The sequence below is a fragment of the Uranotaenia lowii genome, unplaced genomic scaffold (genome assembly GCF_029784155.1).
Source record: "Uranotaenia lowii strain MFRU-FL unplaced genomic scaffold, ASM2978415v1 HiC_scaffold_592, whole genome shotgun sequence".
Taxonomy (NCBI): Eukaryota; Metazoa; Arthropoda; class Insecta; order Diptera; family Culicidae; genus Uranotaenia; species Uranotaenia lowii.
This window is the reverse complement of record NW_026598525.1, coordinates 1-10,655: the sequence shown is the minus strand read 5'-3', so window position 1 is coordinate 10,655 and position 10,655 is coordinate 1. Positions and strand designations below refer to the sequence as shown.

The 10,655-nt window shown below is 33.1% G+C and overlaps 1 protein-coding gene across 1 annotated transcript; it reads right to left on the bottom strand.

The window, feature by feature from the left end:
- Positions 1-1,110: 1,110 nt before the first annotated feature.
- LOC129760376 (kinesin-like protein Nod) lies at positions 1,111-2,570 on the bottom strand. The gene is made up of 2 exons (XM_055758026.1): positions 1,299-2,570; positions 1,111-1,116 (listed from the first exon to the last, which is right to left on the bottom strand). The coding sequence occupies exons 1-2, from the start codon at positions 2,319-2,321 to the stop codon at positions 1,111-1,113; spliced, it is 1,029 nt and encodes a 342-aa protein (XP_055614001.1). The 5' UTR covers positions 2,322-2,570.
- Between the last annotated feature and the right edge of the window lie 8,085 nt (positions 2,571-10,655).

The following is a 10,655-nucleotide window of genomic DNA, read 5'->3' as shown; positions in this document are numbered from 1 at the left end:
TTGCCTCTTTTTTCAGCAAATTTTCTGAAACCATTCCACCATCTTGGATCTCCGAATCAAAACAAAAATGTCTAGTGAGAAAATATTTTTTTATTTCTATTCATTGAAACCAGAATCCTGATTTCAGAATCAAAGAAATATGAAATTCCAATTTAAGCTTTAAGATTCAGATATGAATTTCCATTTCAGATTTAAAGATTTCAGATTCAGATTTCAGATTCAGATTGCAATATCAAATTTCAAGTTCAGATTAATGTTTCAGATTCGGATTTCAGAATAAAATTCGGATTTGAAAATAAGATTTCAGATTCAGATTTCAAATAAAGATTTCCGATTCAAATTTCAAATTCAGACTTCTTATTTCAGATTCAGATTTCATATTCAGACTTAAGATTTCAAATTTAGATTTCAGATTTTAGTTTCAGATTCAAATTTCATATAAAGATTTCAGATTCAGACATATCAAGATGTTAGATTCAGATGTCAGATTCAGATTCCAGAATAAAATTCAGTTTTGATGTTCAGATTCCAGATTCAGATTCATATTTCAGATTCCGATTTCGGATTTGATATTTCAGATGCAGATGTTAGATTCGGATTCCAGAATAAGATTCCTGTTTCAGATCTCAGATTTCAAATTCAGATTTCAGATTCAAAGTTAAGAGTCAGCATGCAGATTTCTGATTAAGATTTTGTTTTCAGATTCTGATTTTAGGTTCATATTTTAAATTCAGATTTCACATTTAGATTTTAGATTCAAATTAATGTGTAGATTCCAGAGTCAAATATAAGATTTCTGATTCAGGTTTCAGACTTAAGATTCAGCTCCAACTTATTTAATATTATTAACGCGCCAGCACTAAATTTTACTTCGGAAGTCCAGACTTCCGACTTCCGAAAGACTTCCGACGAAGGGAAGTGAAGTACTAGATTGTCGGAAGTCTGTGTTTTGTTGCCAGTTCACCAGCGACGTTTCTAAAAATTTTATTTAAATTCACAATAAAAATCAGGTTTAAGCATTTACAATTCGGTATCGATTTTTCAAAGGGGCGTATGCGCCAAATGTAAACAAATCGAGTTATCAGATGGGTGAAATGTACGTTCAAAGACCTACATCTGAAAATTGCAGATTTTTGATTACTTTGAAAATTTAGACTCTGAAACTATTCAGTATTGAAAACAAATTTAAACAATTTTTCTCGAAATTTGTTCAAGAATTTTTACAAACAGTAGATAAATTATGTAATCTCATATGAAATAGTGATATATATTGACCAAAAAAATAAATAAATTCCTACCTTTAATTCCGCAGCAATGATGTTGATCTGGGGATTGTTTTTCAGCGTTTTGGCACCCTGAGCAAACCGGATCGTGGACAGGGTTTCGCTCAGATCCTCCTGCACCGGACTAACGCAAGCCAGCAGGGTAAGGTACGAATTCGAATTCAGAGAATCCTGCAGCACCGTACTCAGAACACTGTCCCGATAGGGAATAACTTTGCTTCCGATCGAAAGGGCCTGCAGCACCTTACCGATGCTGAGCAGTCCCTGATTGATGTGGACACCTTCAGCCATCGCCAATCCCTGGTGACCCGTGCGCCTGACACCCTCGGAACCGGCCAGATCGACCAGATGCAAGGCAGACACAATTCGAGCATCATCGTGGACAACCGATGCGTGGATGCTGAATATGGCATGGGATCGACTGCTGAGGGCGTTCATTTTCGTGGGACGAACGTGTCGGTTTTTGTTCCCTTCTAGCAGGATGTCTTGGGCCTGATCTGCCCGGGTCACAACCTTTTTTGTGCCACCGTTAAAACGACAGTTCCGTGTATTGACGGGTTCGGAGGAAGTGTCCGACAAAAGGTCATAAATCTTTTCATTGTAAATTTCTATGAAAGAAACCTGAATCTCGTAATCTTCCTTGTTACGGGATTCTCGTAACAGTTCAAAGGTTTGGTCCAGGGCTCTCGTTATCATCCCCCGGTTAATGTCATGTGGGCCACTGTGATCCCACTGCAGCCCCATCGTAAACGTCTTACCGGTGCCAGTTTGTCCGTAGGCCAATGCCGTACAGTAGAAACCATTGATCATCTTGACCACCAGTGGCCGGATCAAGGCATCGTATACCAGCGCTTGTGACGCCTCTGGTCGAAAAACAAAATCAAACGCAAATGGTCGTTCGTCCACAATCAGTATGTTATCATTGGCAATATGATGTTGGATAACGCTCTCGCCCTCCTCTACCCCGGTTGGCCTCTCACGAATCGCTATCCGCACCGGTTCCAATGCATCACAGCAAGCGTCCGTTACGAGCTTCATTTTTGTGCAACACTCGTTTTCCACTCGCAAACTCAAAACTAATCTTCAAAAATACTTATTTCCTTTTAACACTACCGGAAGTCACTATCTCTCACTTATTACAACTTTCAAAAAGATAGAATTCAATCGTTTTAATCCATTTTCTTTTTAAAAAAAATCCGTCAACGAACGCGACCACCTTTTCCTGCCGTCCTGCGAACTGTATTTGTAAACAGTCAAATCAGAATTTGAGAACGCGAAGCCGCACGCAGCGAGAGACCGGAAAACTGATACCGCTGTGAAGTTAGGAACAACCTCGAAACATTTCAAACTTCTTGAAATAATTCCATGAAGCGGAGAAGAGTTGCTAGTAAAATCTAAAAAAAAAACTATCAATTGTTTTACATGTTCATTTGAAAGGATTTGATTTGAAAGGATAAAAATAAATGTTTTGTTAAAAACTATGGGGCTGTCCACGTACCAGGTGGGGGGGGGGGGGGGGCTTATGGAAATGTCCACACTTATCAACGGAGAGGAGTGTAGGGGTTTTGGTCATGTCTACGCGGACATACTCACTTCCAAATATCTTCTAAAATTGAAACAATATTATCAAAATCTTAAATTGCAAAGCATTACAGTTTAAGTTGAAACAATAATTAGCCTCTTGAAAGCAAGATATAAAAATGATAAGTAATTTGGAAATTTATATAAAAAAAATCAATTATTCTACACCACGAAATGCTAATTTTTTTTTAAATCGGCCAATAACTTCAAATTAGATTTAGAAAAAATACAACATCAAATCTCCGTGAGACATCCGGGGAGGAAGGGAAGGGCTTTATCAAATGTCCACGCTTGTCAACGAAGGGGGAGGAGGGTCAAATTTCATTTTTCATGTCCACGTGGTATCTGAACGACCCCTATTTATAATGCAATAATTTCGGAGAACACGGTTGATTCTTGATGAACCGACTCTGGGGACACTCAATTGAAACTTTTTAGGCGGTTATGATTATCGGTATACGATTTAGTGACCGTGAGCGATGCTCATTACAATGTGGTAAAGGTTTTAACACTTTGATTGTTTGAACATCATAATAAGATTGATCTACCAAATTGTTTCAATGTAAATTATAACACAAGGCAACGAAATTTACATGTTTTCTCATGTTGTTCTACACCAGTTGTGGGTGAATTTTGTAAATCGAAAAGTTCTTATTCAATATCGATACGTTTGGCACCGCTGCCTGATTTTCTTTGCACTGCTAGCAGCACCTATTGGCCAATGAGAGAAGTATTAGAGAGATGAAATGTTTCTGCTATAAAAAATTTGTTCACGCTAGAGGAAGATTAGTTTCAGTTTTTAACACTACACTGCAAAAAAAATTTAAAGTATACGGAATCTAAACACGAGCAATTTTTTTTTTCGAAATCGTAGTTTAAAAAGATGTAATTTTTTACTCCTTTTCAAGAAATATTCGTGACGTCACAAAACGATTGTATTGTTAATTTATATGAGAATGATAGTAATTTCAAAGAAAATGACGTTTTAGTACGAAATCTAGATTCATTTTAATTTTGAATTTGTTGTAAGGCCTCTATTTTACCACGTTATAAAGTTATATGGTCCTTTAAACATTGCATTAATTTTTTTTTTCTAAATTTATTAATGAATGTTATGTGACCTTGAAGGGAAAATGTGCAAAAAGGAAGAAAATGTCAACTTCAAAAAGGTCTAGCTGGTAAATATTGAGTGTTCAACTGATTGTCATGATTTGAATCCACCATATAAAATTCTTATGAAGAACAATTAACATCAATTTATGATTGTTAACTTAGTTTACTAAAATGCCAATAGAAGATTGTGTTTTTGTATAAAAAATAATGTGTTTTTATCACTTTATTGTAATGAGGAGCATTAACTGCTTTTTCTTGAACTTGAACACTTTCATGGAAGACTTTTAACTAATGTTGAAGTTTTGCAACACTGAATTGTGAAAATCCACAATATTGAAGAATTTCGATGGTCTATTTTATAAAAAAATTATTCAAAAATGCAACTTTTTTTGTACCCATCTTGAAGAGCAAGAATCTTTCTACAATAGCATGTTTCCAAAGTGGAAAATTTCCAGCATTCCAGCATTGTATTCAGATATTACACTTTGGCAACAGGCCTGATAAATTCTTAAATTAGATCCTGACGAACTCGTTCTGTTTTTTTTTCAGAAATTGTACAAGTACGTGAAATATTTATGAAATTCAACCACCAAAAAACCATCAGTTCCAGTGAGAGATGTGCTGGCCGTGATAGACTTGGACCCTATTCTCGAAATAAACATTTTCCTAAAAGATATTGATCTTGGACTATAATTTTTTTTCTTTTCATATTCCATATCTATTTTATCTTCTAATAAAAAGTGATGAATAAAGAAGTTACAAAAAACCTTATAAATATCTATATACGTTCACAAATGGTTAATAATAGCATTTAATAAACTGTTTAGGAAATCTTAAATTTTTCAACAATACTTTTACTGTTCTAAACTGTTAAGAGATCTTGAGAGAAATAAATCGCATTATGGTACCACAGACCGTCATCATAAATCTCAAAGTACATTTCCAGTTAAGGTAATATGCGATCATTACTGGTTTGTTATTTTAAATTGAATTTATCATGCATTTTATTCAACACTCTATTAAATAGTCTATAATTTTTCAGTGCATGTTTGCTCTCGCCCTGTTTTGCTCACTCATAGAGAAACTCCCGGTGCGGTATCAGAGTGATGGTGGCGAGTTAGCATTTCCACCCGATTGCTGCGGATACTCTTAGTACTCTATCTAAAAATGAGTCTTGATGCGGGAGCGTGTTGGTAAATTTGGTATAAAAATTAATTAAAGTTTTTCTTGTGTGTAACCATAATAACTGTATAATAAATAAATCTTTTAGGCTGATGTCATGCTGAAGCAACTAGCAACGCGACCTACAACGCAACGTTCACACGACTAACCAGCTCTCATTTGATCTCCATGGAAATCGCGCAGACCTGTCATACTGGTCGCTTTGTGTAGCGCGACCAATCTGATGCCAATGTGTTTAGTAGCGCGACTAGTAGGAAATCCAATAGGAACATTGTTTTTTCTCGATTTGAAGCAGTGATTCCGGGTTTTAAGCACAATAGTACGAAGATCTGTCCGAACTTGTGATAATAAACTAAAAACTATCTTAATCGGCGAGAAAATTTTCATGAATTCTTAGTTCCGGCAAAAAAAAACAAGGAATTTTGTCGGTTCAAATTTCGACATTCTTGCAATCTGGGTCGTGATTTGATAAGTTTTTGATGGCTCCGGAAAGAAAGGAGACGATTCAAAGCATTATCAGATGTAGAGAAGTGATGATTTGCAGGGAATTTCAAAGTGACAGGTCGCGCCAGCATGACATACCAATGCAATGCAACGCAATCTTATTGGAACGTTGCGTTGCGTTGCGTTGCTAGTTGTTTCAGCATGACATCAGCCTTACGCGTGGGAGTGTGTGAAACGCTTTTTTTAATTGAAAAAGTTTTGTGGCACGAGAAAATAGTATTTTTTGAAAATATTTTCAATCCCGCTTTCGTGCAAGTTTTTTTTTTTGTGATAAAAACAGCACTTTTCAGTGCTACTTCCATCGTTTAGGTAAGTTTGTAGTGAGTAAATTGATTAGATTACGAAAGAAAGTTACCAGGGATGAGAAATATATTTCCGGTGTTGAATTTTGTGTCAGGGGTCGTCAAAAGGGGTCCTCCATATTAACTTTTCAATATTTTAGTAATATTCACGTTATTATATTTAGGATTAAGATGAAAATTGGTGCTCCGATATTTTTAAGGACGAACAATCGATTTCCGGTATCAAATTTTCTGTAAGGGACCAGCCAAAGGGGTCGTCCATATTAACCGTTCGCTATTTTTGGGATATTGACGTTATTATACATTGGATTCAGATGAAAATTGGAAAACGAGAGTTTTGAATGACGTGCAATTGTTTTCAGGTATCAAATTCAGTGTAAGGGGCTGCAAAATGGGTCGACCATATTAACTTTTCAATATTTTTGTGATGTTGACGTTATTATACATCAGATTGAAATGAAAACTTGCGCACGGATATTTTCAGGGACGGGCAATTGATTTTCGGTATCAAATTTTGTATAAGGAGCCGCCGAAGAGGTCGTCCATATTTTTTGTTTGCTATTTTTGCGGTATTGACGTTATTATACATCATATTCAGAAGAAAATTGATACACGAGTGTTTTGAATGACGTGCAATGGATTTGAGGTATCAAATTCAGTGCAGGGCAGACAAAAGGGGTCATCAAGATAACCTTTTAAATGTTTTTGTTATATTGACGTTATGATACATCGAATTGAGATGAACATTTTCAAATAGGAATCATTAAGGACAATTTTTTCAACAAGAAAATATTTTTATTCTTATTTTTTTTTTTCAAAAAATCATTTTTTTTTATTGCAAACCCTATAACTCGAATCTGTTTATAATTCAGGTACTCCCACCTATCTACGGTTGTTCAGTATAATCCCACGAACATTTCTGATATAGTGGCTTGGGGAGTAAAATCCGATTTTTGAACAAAATTTTTTCAACAAGAAAATATTTTTATTCTTATTTTTTTTTTTTCAAAAAATCATTTTTTTTATTGCAAACCCTATAACTCGAATCTGTTTATAATTCAGGTACTCCCACCTATCTACGGTTGTTCAGTATAATCCCACGAACATTTCTGATATAGTGGCTTGGGGAGTAAAATCCGATTTTTGAACAAAATTTTTTCAACAAGAAAATATTTTTATTCTTATTTTTTTTTTTCAAAAAATCATTTTTTTTATTGCAAACCCTATAACTCGAATCTGTTTATAATTCAGGTACTCCCACCTATCTACGGTTGTTCAGTATAATCCCACGAACATTTCTGATATAGTGGCTTGGGGAGTAAAATCCGATTTTTGAACAAAATTTTTTCAACAAGAAAATATTTTTATTCTTATTTTTTTTTTTCAAAAAATCATTTTTTTTATTGCAAACCCTATAACTCGAATCTGTTTATAATTCAGGTACTCCCACCTATCTACGGTTGTTCAGTATAATCCCACGAACATTTCTGATATAGTGGCTTGGGGAGTAAAATCCGATTTTTGAACAAAATTTTTTCAACAAGAAAATATTTTTATTCTTAATTTTTTTTTCAAAAAATCATTTTTTTATTGCAAACCCTATAACTCGAATCTGTTTATAATTCAGGTACTCCCACCTATCTACGGTTGTTCAGTATAATCCCACGAACATTTCTGATATAGTGGCTTGGGGAGTAAAATCCGATTTTTGAACAAAATTTTTTCAACAAGAAAATATTTTTATTCTTAATTTTTTTTTCAAAAAATCATTTTTTTTATTGCAAACCCTATAACTCGAATCTGTTTATAATTCAGGTACTCCCACCTATCTACGGTTGTTCAGTATAATCCCACGAACATTTCTGATATAGTGGCTTGGGGAGTAAAATCCGATTTTTGAACAAAATTTTTTCAACAAGAAAATATTTTTATTCTTATTTTTTTTTTTTCAAAAAATCATTTTTTTTTATTGCAAACCCTATAACTCGAATCTGTTTATAATTCAGGTACTCCCACCTATCTACGGTTGTTCAGTATAATCCCACGAACATTTCTGATATAGTGGCTTGGGGAGTAAAATCCGATTTTTGAACAAAATTTTTTCAACAAGAAAATATTTTTATTCTTATTTTTTTTTTTTCAAAAAATCATTTTTTTTATTGCAAACCCTATAACTCGAATCTGTTTATAATTCAGGTACTCCCACCTATCTACGGTTGTTCAGTATAATCCCACGAACATTTCTGATATAGTGGCTTGGGGAGTAAAATCCGATTTTTGAACAAAATTTTTTCAACAAGAAAATATTTTTATTCTTATTTTTTTTTTTTTCAAAAAATCATTTTTTTTTATTGCAAACCCTATAACTCGAATCTGTTTATAATTCAGGTACTCCCACCTATCTACGGTTGTTCAGTATAATCCCACGAACATTTCTGATATAGTGGCTTGGGGAGTAAAATCCGATTTTTGAACAAAATTTTTTCAACAAGAAAATATTTTTATTCTTATTTTTTTTTTTTCAAAAAATCATTTTTTTTTATTGCAAACCCTATAACTCGAATCTGTTTATAATTCAGGTACTCCCACCTATCTACGGTTGTTCAGTATAATCCCACGAACATTTCTGATATAGTGGCTTGGGGAGTAAAATCCGATTTTTGAACAAAATTTTTTCAACAAGAAAATATTTTTATTCTTATTTTTTTTTTTTCAAAAAATCATTTTTTTTATTGCAAACCCTATAACTCGAATCTGTTTATAATTCAGGTACTCCCACCTATCTACGGTTGTTCAGTATAATCCCACGAACATTTCTGATATAGTGGCTTGGGGAGTAAAATCCGATTTTTGAACAAAATTTTTTCAACAAGAAAATATTTTTATTCTTATTTTTTTTTTTTCAAAAAATCATTTTTTTTATTGCAAACCCTATAACTCGAATCTGTTTATAATTCAGGTACTCCCACCTATCTACGGTTGTTCAGTATAATCCCACGAACATTTCTGATATAGTGGCTTGGGGAGTAAAATCCGATTTTTGAACAAAATTTTTTCAACAAGAAAATATTTTTATTCTTATTTTTTTTTTTCAAAAAATCATTTTTTTTATTGCAAACCCTATAACTCGAATCTGTTTATAATTCAGGTACTCCCACCTATCTACGGTTGTTCAGTATAATCCCACGAACATTTCTGATATAGTGGCTTGGGGAGTAAAATCCGATTTTTGAACAAAATTTTTTCAACAAGAAAATATTTTTATTCTTATTTTTTTTTTTTCAAAAAATCATTTTTTTTTATTGCAAACCCTATAACTCGAATCTGTTTATAATTCAGGTACTCCCACCTATCTACGGTTGTTCAGTATAATCCCACGAACATTTCTGATATAGTGGCTTGGGGAGTAAAATCCGATTTTTGAACAAAATTTTTTCAACAAGAAAATATTTTTATTCTTATTTTTTTTTTTTCAAAAAATCATTTTTTTTATTGCAAACCCTATAACTCGAATCTGTTTATAATTCAGGTACTCCCACCTATCTACGGTTGTTCAGTATAATCCCACGAACATTTCTGATATAGTGGCTTGGGGAGTAAAATCCGATTTTTGAACAAAATTTTTTCAACAAGAAAATATTTTTATTCTTATTTTTTTTTTTTCAAAAAATCATTTTTTTTTATTGCAAACCCTATAACTCGAATCTGTTTATAATTCAGGTACTCCCACCTATCTACGGTTGTTCAGTATAATCCCACGAACATTTCTGATATAGTGGCTTGGGGAGTAAAATCCGATTTTTGAACAAAATTTTTTCAACAAGAAAATATTTTTATTCTTATTTTTTTTTTTTCAAAAAATCATTTTTTTTATTGCAAACCCTATAACTCGAATCTGTTTATAATTCAGGTACTCCCACCTATCTACGGTTGTTCAGTATAATCCCACGAACATTTCTGATATAGTGGCTTGGGGAGTAAAATCCGATTTTTGAACAAAATTTTTTCAACAAGAAAATATTTTTATTCTTATTTTTTTTTTTTCAAAAAATCATTTTTTTTATTGCAAACCCTATAACTCGAATCTGTTTATAATTCAGGTACTCCCACCTATCTACGGTTGTTCAGTATAATCCCACGAACATTTCTGATATAGTGGCTTGGGGAGTAAAATCCGATTTTTGAACAAAATTTTTTCAACAAGAAAATATTTTTATTCTTATTTTTTTTTTTCAAAAAATCATTTTTTTTATTGCAAACCCTATAACTCGAATCTGTTTATAATTCAGGTACTCCCACCTATCTACGGTTGTTCAGTATAATCCCACGAACATTTCTGATATAGTGGCTTGGGGAGTAAAATCCGATTTTTGAACAAAATTTTTTCAACAAGAAAATATTTTTATTCTTATTTTTTTTTTTCAAAAAATCATTTTTTTTATTGCAAACCCTATAACTCGAATCTGTTTATAATTCAGGTACTCCCACCTATCTACGGTTGTTCAGTATAATCCCACGAACATTTCTGATATAGTGGCTTGGGGAGTAAAATCCGATTTTTGAACAAAATTTTTTCAACAAGAAAATATTTTTATTCTTATTTTTTTTTTTCAAAAAATCATTTTTTTTATTGCAAACCCTATAACTCGAATCTGTTTATAATTCAGGTACTCCCACCTATCTACGGTTG

What these genes read in the sequence shown, in the direction of transcription:
- LOC129760376 (XM_055758026.1), bottom strand. Translation starts at nt 2,321, where the DNA reads ATGAAGCTCGTAACGGACGCTTGCTGTGATGCATTGGAACCGGTGCGG.